This window comes from Podarcis pityusensis (assembly GCF_964106645.2).
Source record: "Podarcis pityusensis genome assembly, chromosome: 8".
In the NCBI taxonomy this organism is placed as follows: domain Eukaryota; kingdom Metazoa; phylum Chordata; class Lepidosauria; order Squamata; family Lacertidae; genus Podarcis; species Podarcis pityusensis.
In genome coordinates, this window is record NC_138033.1 from 25,839,309 (window position 1) to 25,853,103 (window position 13,795).

General features: G+C 44.5%; 1 protein-coding gene across 5 annotated transcripts in view; it reads left to right on the top strand.

Moving 5' to 3' along the window:
- Positions 1–11,140, top strand: part of LOC308482644 (uncharacterized protein) — a 74,373-nt gene extending 63,233 nt beyond the window's left edge. For 3 of the 5 annotated variants that reach the window (XR_013989372.1, XR_013989377.1, XM_081015921.1), the window contains one exon: positions 10,695–11,140. Coding sequence is in view for 3 of the 5 variants with exons in the window: in XM_081015921.1 (XP_080872047.1) it covers positions 10,695–10,722 (28 nt within the window). In the remaining 2 variants the exon portion in view is untranslated. Of the gene's footprint in view, positions 1–3,321; positions 3,405–10,694 lie in introns of all 5 variants that reach the window. The other 2 variants (XM_081015920.1, XM_081015922.1) reach the window with 2 other exon arrangements.
- The last annotated feature ends 2,655 nt before the right edge of the window (positions 11,141–13,795 follow it).

The window sequence follows — 13,795 nt, forward strand, 5'->3', positions numbered from 1 at the left end:
ATTCAGACCTGTTTTTGAGCAGGCATCTATAGGATTGTGCAGTTACCCTTTTCCATGTCTTGTTTGGTTTCTAAAGAACTTTTAAAAGCCATCAGAACCAGTGGCCATCATTGCATGTCATGGTCCTGAATTCCATAAAGCAGAACTGTGCAATGTCCTGCCCTCCAAAGGTCCTGGAGTCCGACTCCTATGCAGCTCAGGACCTCAGGACATCAAGGACCACCTCTCCTCACATGAACCAACCTGGTCCCTGCGATCGTTCCTGAGGCCTTTCTTTGGAAGGTGCAGAGGGTGGCAACACAAGATTAGGCCTTTTCAGTGGTGGGCCCCTGCTTGTGGAATTCTTTCCCCAGGGAGGCACACCTGGCACCATTTCTATCTATTTTTTCTGCACTTTTCTTTTAAACCAGGCTTTTGACCCATAATTTGTATGGTGGCATTGTGACCTCTTGTAGTGGCATGGGATCTGTAAGTCCTGCCTTTTAGCTGTATAGCTGCATTTTTAGATTTCTATTGGATGTTCTTAACTGGTTTTTATGTACGTCACTTTGGGTCACTCTGAGAAAAGTTACTAGCAAATATAACAAACAAGCAAAGATCTGAAGGACACCTCATTAACTACCCCTGCCTTGTGCTGGACAGATCTGTCAATCTGTGTTTCTAAAGTTTCTAAAGTTGTCAACAGTTTGCAATCTTTCTTTTTAAAAATAATAATTTGTCATAGTGTGCATTTCCCCTAATATGCACATATATAAGTCCTAATTATACATTACTGCAAGCATTTTTCTCTAACAAAATACTTTTTGTATGCTTTGCTTTTTGCTAATTCATGCATTTTAATCCTCATTCCTCCCTTAATATATGCGTTTTCATACATACTTTTTGGGGAGCTGGGGAGCTGCGTTGCAAAATTCAGAGAAGCATGAATTTCAAAGGCTTGCTGCATTTTGGTTCAAGCAATGTTTTTGGAACTGCAAAGTGCCATCAAAAGACTAACATTAATATGTGAACTACACTGGATTTCTCCCTTCATTCTCCCCCTGCCGTAAAGTAACTTTGTGCTGTGTGAAGAAGGACCTTCTTTTTGTGTGTCCTGAATCCCACTGCCCATTTACATTGGCTGATCCTTGAATTCTGGTGTTCTAAGAGAGCGGGTGAGGGAAATGGATTCCTGTCCATTTTCTTTGCACCATTAAGGGGGAAGGAACAGGAGACAGATCTGACCTATGGGCCAGTATCCATCAGAACACTCTCGTGAGCCAGCAAGCAAGCAGGATCTCTACAATATAGCCACAGAGACATACCCTTTGGTGCTAAGCTGCTGCTGCTGGAAACTGCAGTGCCCTAAGGTAGCACAGCACAGCTTTCTTCTGTGGTTACAGACTGGATGTCTGCTTGGCCCTGAGCCTTGGTTGCATTGCAGCGGTTACCTGGGAGTGGGGAGTCCCGAGGCAGAAGATTTACAGGCTGTCAGCAGGAGGGCGAAAGGTCACCGAGGGTCAGGAAGTCCATTTCAAAGAGGTCACCACCCACTTCTTCCAATCTAATGAAGCCATTATTTGAGAACGTGACCAGTGGGGTTGGCCAACCCCTTGAAGCAAGGCGGCCCCGAGTGACCACACCATCGCTGAAAGAACAGGAAGGAGCCACCTTCCTTTTACATCACTCAGACAAGACGGAGAAGCATCCCACCGCCCTTGGTGCCAAACTCTATCACACCCACATGCGCGCCTGCACTTGCGCACGGAGGAAGGTTGCGCTGGAGGAGGCGCTGGCGTTGCTATTCATGGCAGAGCTTGGCTTGCCTGCTTTGCAAAACCAGGGTGGCTTCTATTGGCAAAAAAACTATAGGGCAAAGAAGACAATAAAACAGCAAATCTCAATTCCATGAAATACAGCCAGGGAAATGAAGGGGTGTGCATAGCGCAAGGACAGCAATGTGGTGCCCTTCAGATATTGTTGGACTACAACTCCCATCATCCCTGCTGCACTGCTGGTTGGGACTGTTGGGGGTTGTAGTCCAACAACTTTTGGAGGGCACCAAATTAGCTACCTCCCCTCACTACTACTTCCTCCTCCTCCTTTTATTGTTATTATTATTGTTTTTAAAAAATTACTCTGCTGCTTCAGAGTCACCACTTGTCAGACGCCTCCTGAAGACTTCTTGGCAGGCTGGAGGAGAAGGAGAAATGGGATGAGAGTCTTGGGGAGAGGCCCAGCAGTTTGGGAAGTACTGATCTGGATCCTGGGGAGGAGTCAAGTGAGTAGTTGGGAGAAAGCTCCACCTCAGTGACAACAGATGTCACAAGTGCTGAGGGACAGGTGTCCGAATTGGCCGCTGTCCCATCTCCTGCTAGCAAAGCACTCTTCTCCCCAAGAGAGGTGCATGAGCCTAGGTTGGACAGTGTGCTGGCACCATCAAATCCCCCTCCACCTCCAAGGATGCAGGGCCAGGTGAGGTGGCTTGAGCAAACCCAGCCTGCACACAGGAGTGTCTCCTTGCTCTCTTGGTCCCAGGGTTCAGGACAAGACCCATGCAAATCTCTGTGCCCACCCTAATCTTCAAAAGGAGAGCACAGGGGGCATGTCAAGTGTTGGGACAACATCTTAGCTCATGCCATCTACCTTAAAGCCCTATATTACCCTGCCAAGTGCCCACCTTGTAACCTGTTCTATGTTTAGGAGAACCACCCGAAAGAGTCTCCTGCTGCTGTTTTCTGCAGATGCAATAGAGGCGGTGAAGAAAGTCTTCTTCGCCGTCACTATCGCCACTTGGTAGGCTTGACATTGAGCTCTAACCCGTGTCCGGTCAGCTTCAGAATGAGTTATCTGTCACCGGCGCTCTAGCCATCTCAGTGATTGTTTCATTGCTCTCAGATCCGTGGAAAACAATTAATTCCCAAATTATACAATTATCAAAATGCCAATCAACTTGCAATTAATACATGGCTCCCTGCATGGTGGTTTGGGTGCATTTCCGATCTCATATCACCAGCGTTTCATAATCTTGATTAATGTCAGTTACATTTCAGTTATAATAATAATCCCTTAGTCAACAGCTACATAATTAATTATTTCCATTCATGATGTTACAATATGTAAATTTATAAAGCTTCAAGTGAGGAACTCAAACTATTACCTTTATTCTTCCCTGTGTGTGAAAGCTGTTATGTCAATGGAGAGTCCTTCTGCCCATATATGGTGTTGTCTCTTTCACTTCCCAGCTGTTGTTTCCCCCCATCATGGCTTGGGGCGGAACTGAATCTCCAAGTTTCTCAGAGGTCTTATCTCTCCATCCCTTGTTTCAGTATCTCGGAACAGGCGACAGTCTGCTAGAAACCATTCTGTCTCACTAGTAAAACACGTCTCAGATCTTCGCCATTTCCCCCTCAGACTAGGAAAAGGTAGGCAATTTTCAAATGCATTGAAGATTTTATACTCCTTTCCAACTCCCAGAATCTCTGCAGTGTTCTTATCACAGCTCCCAAATTCTTTTCCTTTCAGCAAGAGATTTATGGCCCAATTAAACTTTATCTTAGATTACATTCTGTCAGTAGCACACACAAATCTCAGTCTCTTTTTTTCTTGTCTGTTGTTTTTAAATGGAGGTGAGGGGAATTACTCTTTCTTTCCAACACAGTCATACTTGAGCTTCCCTTCCCCCTTCTTTATTCATTTCAGATCACACAAAGTTTCTATTTTTGCTTGTTAATATCAATATTACTCCAACGTCCCTTCCTCACTTGTAAATATATTTGTATCTTGTTTTCTGGAGACAGTTGCCAAATCATAAATATATAAAAAAAACCTTAGAATAAACAAACTGTGGGCTTTCCTCTCCCCAACCAACTCTCACGCTGAAGAAAATCTTATCTCAATTCAAACTTTTGATCCATGCAGCTGGTATATTCTGCAGTATGTTGTTGCAACCATTTCCCATCATGGGCTGGTACTTTAAAGCCAATTAAGGATCCAATTAAACGGAGAACATCTGCTTCTTAATGGGGGTTAAGGGTTTAGGAAGTTTTCAACAGGCGAAGTGCTTTTGCATTCAGCGCCTCCCTGCCTCCCACATACCATGCTGGAGCGAGAGCTAGGTTCCGAGACAAACTGCAAGTGAAGATCATTCTCCCTGTACCTGGGGGGAATTTGCAAGGCTGATTTACCCTCTGTCTTCCTGTTTTTCATTCACCGATGATCCCCTGCTATCATGGGGGCTGCCTCCATTAAGGCAGGTGGGACCGGAAGCCTTCTTGACTGGTTTTCCAAGGAAACTGAAGGCAGCTAACAGAATAAGTGTGACCTTTCCTGTGCTTCTTTTCTGCTAGATATTTCTCAAGCTGAATTTCAAAGTGATGCATTTATTGATTTCTTTAGTAGTATTTACATCCTGCCTACTAACTGAAATTCTCAAGGCGGCCAACAATAGATTTAAACAACAAAGATCCCCTGTGTTGCAAACAGAACAATCTGACCATCCAAAAGCAACACGGTAGGCTAATAATATGATTACAGTGGTACCTCAGGTTACATACGCTTCAGGTTACATATGCTTCAGGTTACAGACTCTGCTAATTCAGAAATAGTACCTTGGGTTAAGAACTTTGCTTCAGGATGAGAACAGAAATTGTGCTCCGGCGGCCTGGTGGCAGCGGGAGGCCCCATTAGCTAAAGTGGTCCTTCAGGTTAAGAACAGTTTCAGGTTAAGAACGGACCTCTGGAACGAATTAAGTACTTAACCCGAGGTACCACTGTACAACACTTTTATATCACTACTGAATTGTATCTTAATTTACAGTCAGATAGCATTCAATATATACGTGGTGACACCAACTAATATGAGTTAAGAAAATGTCCCAAAGTAAGGGATATTTTTGGCTAGTACAACATCACAAAGAATCACTCAAGCTTGAGGCAACATGCCTTCCAAGGTAAGTGTAAGCACAAATTATGCAGTGTTTTGCAGGGAATAAGTTGAAGGATGTTGGTGCTCCAAAAACAGCAGCAGGACAGTCCTTCCAGGATAACCAACTGTTTCAAATGTTCTTCCTCAGCTGCTAATAATACCAATATAATACCAAATAAAGTCAATTACATTAAAATACAATAAATAAGTTGATATACCAGAACATTCTACAAACGGTAATTACACAATATGGCTGCATTTGATTTACATCAGTTCCACTCAGGGCTGTCTTAAGTATATCCGGTGCTGTGTTGCAAAGCTCCCTCCAGCGTCTGTCCCCCCCCCCCCCGTTTCCCAGAGTTTTTTAGGGAGGACGGCACTGCTGGCAGGGCTAGAGGAGGTGGGCAGCGGCTGGAGGGCGGCTCCTCTGGCGGGGAAGAGGTGGAGGCTGGACATGATACCTCCTGGCTCAGCTGGCCACTTTGTGCCACGGTGGCCACAGCAGATGGAGGCTCCGGGCACGGCGCTGCTTCGGCGCGGCATGGGAGAGGTGGGCGAGGGCGGTGAGCTGATGCTGGGAGGCACGGTGTCCAGCCTCCACTTCTTCCCTGGTGCCCTTCAGAACATGGCACCCTGGCGCCCCGTGCCGCTAGCCTCTATGGGTAAGACGCCCCTGGTTCCACTATACGTGCCATCAGCACCCACATTAGAAAGTGATGGAGGCACCTTTGGTGGATCACTCTGTGCAGCATAACCATTCTGACGCAGACTTACTTTATACAGTTTTATGGGACATTAAAAAAACAAACAAACCGGTGTGAGGAGGGATTATGTCAAACTGTTACACCAGCAAGAAGCTAGGTTGATTTTCCTTTTTAAATCCCTATATCCAGGAGGATTAAACACTGAATTATACCTAAATTGTTTTGTTTTAATTTTCATGTTAATGTGGCTGTTATCTGTATTCTCATTTCTGTATATATTGGATGCTGTACCTTTAAATTTCATGTTATCCCATTCACCTGCTGGTGGTCTTTATAATGCAACCATGTTTTAGCTAACAGTGTCAGCCAATTACACTGGGCAAAGGTGTATCTAAATGCCCACGCCCACCCCATTCTCCAATGTTCTAACAAATGTTATTCTGCAGCTGGAATTCCTGGCTGTTGAAGCAGCTAGAAATAAGTCCCACACAGGCCAGGATCTTACAAGGGGTAAAATAATCCTGATACTGATGCTATAGCTAGCTCTCTTCCCACTAACCCCAATTATTGGATCTCATAGCTGATGTGTTTGAATTACTTTTAAACCAGCAACGCAACATAGCTTTCCTTCTCCATCCTGCATGCATGGGCACCTGCAGGTGGGCCCCATATTGCAGCTTATGGGCTGCCTCCAGTGTTCTCTGTCCTGTAGTGCAATGGCTCTTGCACTAGCAGACAGGTGTATTTTAATGTTGTGAAACAGAAGAATCTAATGCAACAGTCGCAAAAGCAAAATTGTAAAATATGCTGCACAACAGTGTTACCAGCAACCTGCTTATGCATTCTCTGGTGCAAACCATGTTACACTTGTGCAAAATATTTAGCCAGTGGAACAAACACTCCTCTTAGTGTCTCCAATTTAGTGCTACATTTGATACAACTCAATAGTTCTAGGTGGCTCCAAGCAATTTGGTGTGTTTTAGAAAGATTCTTAACATGTTTAGCAAGTTGCTTTGAAAACTGTGTGTGCGTGCACTGTAAAGTGAATACAAAATTTACTGAATCTTATTCACTAATAGCATTCTTTGAGTGTGAGACCTTAAGTAGCCAAAACTCTATTTGCTCCTCTGAAATGTCGAGGATACACAGACATCATCCCTATAGGGTAGACACAGGGGGAAGGAGGCATTTCTGGAAATACTCATGCAACTTCCCTCTTATCATTCCCTCTGTTTCTGGTGTTCAGGCTGTGAGTGCCATTGCTTATGTTGCCAAAAAACCATCCATGCAGAAGAGGGAGGTATCAGCAGGCTTGGAGGAATACCCTAAATGAGTGTGCAAGGATCCAAATGGCTCAGGACCACAATACCTCAAGGGCCGCCTCTTCCCATATGAACCTACCCAGACCCTGAGATCATCTTCTGAGGCCCTCCTTCGTGTGCCTCCTCCTCGAGAGGTCTGGAGGGTGGCAACACGAGAACGGGCCTTCTCTGCAGTGGCTCCCCGTCTGTGGAATGCTCTCCCCAGGGAAGTTCACCTGGTGCCTTCACTATACACCTTTAGGCACCAGGCAAAAATGTTCCTTTTCAACCAGGCCTTTGCTTGACTTGATCTATATCCTATACATTTTTTTTAAATTGCTGGCTCTTTTGGGGTTTTTTTTTATTGGGTTGTTGGTTTTGTTTTGATTTTATATATTTGAAATTTTATTTTATGTTAACCACCCTGAGACCTTCGGGTATAGGGCGGTATAGAAGATAAAGAAGTAGGTAAAGGTAAAGGGACCCCTGACCATTAGGTCCAGTCGCGGATGACTCTGGGGCTGCGGTGCTCATCTCACTTTACTGGCCGAGGGAGCCAGCGTACAGCTTCCGGGTCATAAATAAATAAGCAAGCAGCAAATCAGAACTGCGGTTTGCAGGAGTATGATGAAAATAAAAACTCTAAGCAAGGTGGGGTACAGGACTCCAAAACAGCTGAGTGAGGAGTGAACATACTTGGCTGTTGTGAGTGGATGTGGGCGGGGGAGAAAACAGGGGAGAATGGGAATGGAATGGTGTGCCCTGAGAGAGGGCATGGCTGGTTGGCTAGGACTCCAAACAGGAGCAGTCCATACTGTAACATTTTGCTGCAAGTCCCACTTGTAAACAAATGCTGCAATCTTAAATGAAGCAGTCCTCAAAGGGCTTAATGAGGAAAAAAGGGAGGGAAGCATTCCCCCTTGTTTTCTGCTTGTCCATAGCTTCAGTCCCAGAACACATTTAAAGTGAAGTAGGTCTCCATGAAATCAGTAGGACCTTCCTTTGATCAAGCATGCATAGAACTAGGCTGTAAGATGCCAGGGGTGGAAACAAATCCTTAAGAGACTTGTAGTGTCATTGTATACATGCCACTGAGTCCCAGGGAAGTTCATAATAGAATTGCAACTATATACTTGCAAAAGAGTGAGAATGAAAAAGGTTTTTTCTTCCACATTTCTCCATATGACCACAAGAGGGTGCTGTATCCAACACAGTTCTCATTTTGGAATCATCCCGCTGTGATGCTTAAGAACCTAGAAATTGTAATCTAGTGGATCTCTGCAGTTCATAACGCAAACATCAGTTTTGTGTTTTTAAGAAGGGAAAGACCAGCTGTTGTAAAGTGGAAACAACTGACAAACAGTTGCCTTCCTACAATAGTTGCTGCCTTGAGTCCTTTAAATGCTTTACCAAAGCAAGCCCCCCCCCCCAAATCCTGTGAGTAAAATGTGGCCCTCAGCTCTCCGTTTGGCCTACTGAACTCTCCCTAGGCCACACCCCCCAGCAACCCTACGACAGACACCATCATTCAGGGCTTTTGCTTGGCTGGAATTGATGCTTGAACTATGATAATGTGGCATAATGGGAAGAGAGTTGGACTGGGACCTGGGAGACCAGGGTTCAAATCCCCATTTGGCCATGAAGCTCTCTGGGTGACTTTGGGCCAATCACTGCCTCTTAGGTTAACCTACCTTACAGGGTTGTTGTGGGGATTCGATGTGGAGGAGGAGAACCATTATGCCACCTCAAGCTCCTTGGAGAAAAAGCTGTGATATACAGTGGTACCTCGGGTTAAGTATTTAATTTGTTCCGGAGGTCCGTTCTCAACCTGAAACTGTTCTTAACCTGAAGCACCACTTTAGCTAATGGGGCCTCCCGCTTCCGTGCCGCCACACAATTTCTGTTCTCATCCTGAAGCAAAGTTCTTAACCCGAGGTACTATTTCTGGGTAGTGGAGTCTGTAACCTGAAGTGTATGTAGCCTGAGGTACCACTGTAACTTCATTTAGAAATATTCCTTGCCAAGATAGTGAAGGAAAAGTCTCTCTCTCTCTCTCTCTCTCTCTCTGTGTGTGTGTGTGTGTGTCTGTGTCTGTGTCTGTGTCTGTGTCTGTGTCTGTGTCTGTGTGTAAAAATATCTGATTTCTGTGCAGCTGGCATGTAGCCTACCCCACCCATTTTTGCTTCTGGCTCTGTCAACCAATGGTATGTGGCCCTTGGAATGTTTCCCATCATGCAATGTGACCCTCGGGCTAACAAAAGGCTTCCCACCCTATCCTAGAGCAGATTACAGAGCTGCTCATCCTGTGATTCTGTTGTCAACACCTTCCTCCCCATATCAGCTAGGTAATACACCTGGAGGCCTGCTAAGAAGTGGAGGTTGACAGCAGGACCAAAGCAGGACCAGGCACAAGGAGCTTTGACGATGGGCTGCAGCTCAGGCCTTGCATGCAGAAAGCCCCATGTTCGATTCCTGGCATCTCCTGGTAGGCTGGGAATGTCCCCTGCCATGAACATAGGAAGATGCCTTATATTGAGTCCATCTAGCACACTATCATCTACGTTGACTGGCAGCGGCTCTCCAGGTTTCAGATAGGGGACTCTCAGCCCTACCTGGAAAGGCACAGAGACCTGTTCTCTTGTACCGTCCAACATGCTGTGGACACTTAGGAAATGGTGTAATAATACCAGCAACAACAGCAACTCAGTATTGTTATCCACCTGTTGCAGATGGAAAGGAGCAAGTGATTTTCAGACAAATTAAAGGTGCTGGTATTAATCTTGAAAGCACTAAATGGCCTGCATCCAGGACACGTAAAGGACCTCCTTATACCACATAGGTCTACTTGTCATTTAAGTTCTTCCTCAAATGCCCTGCTTCAGGTTTTTATTTTATTCAAATGATTGCACTTGTTGCTATTTATTAAAAGCATTTTTATCCTGATTTTCTGCCCCAAAATGTCCCTGTAGCAAATAGCCAAACAACAGTCCCTGGCCTCAGGCTTACCATTGAAAAGACATGACACAAAAGGAAAAGGAATTGGTCAGGAGGAGGGAAAAAAGAACACTCAAGCACTGTTTCTTAGTTTTAGACTTTTTGTAATGAACAGCTGGTGTGTTCTTCTTAACTACACTATTGCTGACAAAGGATGAGAGCCCATGCATTATGTGGAGAGAGAAAAACTAGGATTGTGTGACTCAGCTGCAAGGCACACGTGGCCATTTGGCACCCGCTGCCACAGCTGAGCCAGCACCTCCCCAATGATGCTCAGGCGGTAGCCCTTGTCAGGCCACACTGACCTAAGGGTTATGCTTGTGGTCTCATTAAAGCAGTATTGAGCTGAGAGGAAAGAGGTGGTGACAGGATGCCTCCACAGGCGTTTCTGATGAATTGCACCAAACACATAATAAGCTGCAGTGAGGAGGACCACATGGGTGATGCAGTAAAGCTGGGGCTGGCAACTCACAGAGAAACTGACAGCCCCCCTTCACATGGAATGTGTGTATTTAACAGGGCAGTTTTGCTGACAAAGTTATTGGAATGTGATGGGAGCCGGGCAGTGGAGTGTCACCATTGCAGGTGGAGGACCAGCTGTCTCAGACATTCCCCTGTATTATGACAATAACAAGACTCCATGCAAATAGAAAACCATCACAGAAAGTAAAGGCTGGCCTGGAATCTCTCTCTCTCTCTCTCTCTCTCTCTCTCTCTCTCTCTCCCTCTCTCTCTCTCTCTCTCTCTCTCTCTCTCTCTCTCTCTGGCATGTTAATTCTCTATTTTCAGAGACTGCTTTTGTTCTGTTTTTCTGTAGAAGAGCATTCAGAGGATAATTTGTCACCTGTTGTCTGAAGTGTACAGCCCATTCTACCGCCTCAGCCTGTTTCCTCTGGAGACTCAGCCACTATTGTCCAAAAACACCTCAAACACAGCACTTTCCCACTTTTTCATATGTTCTGCAGGGACTCGTCAAGTAATCAAGCAACGCCACACCTGCATGAACTGGCTTCTGCTAGTGCTGAAATTATTTTGTTCTTGGGAAGCTTTCTTATAAAATCCAAATCTGCTTAAGTTCTCGCCTGCTGGTCTCTGCTTTCCAAGTTGATTTACTGAAGAATCAATTGAACTGGTTCATTGTAATCACCTCATTATTATGTACTGTAAAATAATACATTTTCTATTTACCCCCTAGTGACCCATTTTTTTGTTAGCCTTGTCATGTTTTATTATTTATGTTTGTAGAAATAATAATAATTATTATTTTGTGAATTCTTTGCTACTGATTTTGTAACAGAAATTTAATTAAAAAACCCAGATCTGCTATTTTTAGTTTACACCAGTTGCTTTCTGACCTGTCCTTAGTAGGTAAGACAACCAATAGTTCTTTCTTTCTTTTCATTTTTTTCCATGCCCACCTTCTTCCCTTGCATCAAAAATATACCCTTTACCATGCAATATTCTGTTAAAAACAATTTTAAAAAATAATAAGCAGTTTAACTGTTTTTGTGTGTTGGGGGAGGGTTATTTGGCTGTTTCTGTTTATATTTTGATTGTGTATTTTGTGTTTAATGTTGCAATTTTATCGTGAACCACCCTGAGACCTGCAGGTATAGGGTGGTTAATTAATTAATTAGTTGATTAATTAAAAATAATAACAACCCTCAGAGGGTTAGCTATGGGTTGCTTGGCCCCCAAACATTTAGCTACCCCTGCTCCAGCTAAATGATTAATTTTGAGTTATTATTTCCCTCCTCACCTTCCAACCTTTTAAGCACATCTCTGTTCATGTTTGCCTCTGAAATCATGAGACCTAGAAACTTGTTTGCTGTATAGGAATTAAGATTTTAGAGAGCACGCAGGCACCTGTCATTTGATGCTCACTGCAGCATTACTCTAAGGCATAGTTGCCTTGATGATCCCACAGAGTGAAAAGAACAGGAGAAGATTATTCACTAAAACGGGGGGGGGGGGGGGCTTAAAAATCATTATATTATTTTAAAGTCTCAGGGCCATATTCCCGTCTTGGAAACTTTATGAGGAGATGCATGCCAGTGGTAGGCAGGGTCAGGGCAGAGGAACAAACACAAATTTTACCTTCATACACTTAACACACACACACTTAACACTCCCTCTCTGTTCTCTGCCCAAACAAGCAATTGACATTATCAGAGTCCAAGGACACATTACAGCCAGGCAAAAAGACTTGGGTGTGAGGCAGGGCCAGTGAGGGGTCTAGTCTGGGGAGAATTCTAAGGGCCAGACAGAGAGGCCTAGGGGCCACATTCAGACCTGCAGCTCCCCAGCCCTGCAATAAAAGCTAGTGACTTACTTGGTAACCCTTTACACCTTGTGAAGTTCTCATACAAGCTTTATTCATTAATTCATTAGTGTATTTTTTAATACTGCTTTTCAATAATTTTTTAAAAGCAGTATTAGGCACCAATAGCAAATATTAAAGGATGATGACTTGACACTGGTGGCCACTCTGAGAATGGGGGGTGGGGGTGGGCTTTAAAATAGACAGTAGTTCTAAACCTTTAATTAATCAGATCAGATTTATTTATCACTCTATTCTGCATGAGCCTGCAACAGGGCTGTAACCATCTATAAGCCTGTGGGGTCTGCTCCCCTTATGACTTGGGAGTATTTTCAGGCCCCCTCTTAGAGCAATGAGCTCTGATTGTTAAAAAGGACATCTCTGGTCCTTTTACTTGTACAGTAGTACCTCAGGTTAAGTACTTAATTTGTTGTCAGTTCCCTACTGGTGCAGGTTCAAGGCACAGTGGTACCTCGGGTTAAGTACTTAATTCGTTCCGGAGGTCCGTTCTTAACCTGAAACTGTTCTTAACCTGAAGACCACTTTAGCTAATGGGGCCTCCTGCTGCTACCGCGCCGCCAGAGCCCGATTTCTGTTCTCATCCTGAAGCAAAGTTCTTAACCTGAAGCACTATTTCTGGGTTAGCGGAGTCTGTATCCTGAAGCGTATGTAACCTGAAGCGTATGTAACCTGAGGTACCACTGTATGTAAAAAAGCACGTGTGCAGCATTTCCCCCCAATAGTTTACCAAGACTGAGAATGCAACACTAACATCCATTGAGTTCAATGGGGCATATATCTGAGTAGAGATGTATTGTATTTCAAACTTTACCCATAATTGGCTACCTGTGGCTTTGCTGCAAAGATTATGTGCTCCTTTGGCTCATCACTGCTATAGGCAATTTCTGACTGTAGCCTCACAATTTCAGCAATTAAAGGATATGGGGCATAAAAGAGACTAACTGGTTTTTTTATAGACATAAAAAGTAAACAATGGAAAATGTTCTGCTGAGTGAAATTGGCTGGACAGGGAGCACAGCCCAGTCCTAGGCAGAGTGGCAGTGGTGTGCTTGCAGCTGTGCCCAGAATGTAGGCAGATCTTCATCTGCATGTCCTAAGTCCTCCTTCTCTTTTAATGGCTGCAATGACAGAAAGAAACCAACAGGTAAAGACGGGCAAGAACAGCTTAGCCTGTTGATTTTGGCATGCCATGGGCCTACTTAAAGTTCCAGAACCTTTCTCCATCCAACAGGTGTGACAGCACTGTCAAGAATAAAGGGCATTACCAGTTACAACCCACATCAGTTGGACCTGCAGCAAAATGTTGCAGTATGGAATGTTGCTGTTCCGGTCTCCAGCATTCTCCCAACAGTTAGTCAGCATTGTGTGACTGAATATGCTCAGTCCCCAATGGCTGTTCTGGGGTTCCCTTGTCTTGCATTTTTCTCCACCTGCAAATTCGTTCTACTTCTGCAGGTTCCTCTCTATCTGGCTGATATCTCCCTCTTGAGCATGGGCGGTGCAGTTTTGGCTACTTCAGCACTCAATGCCTGAACACTGGAAACAGAGG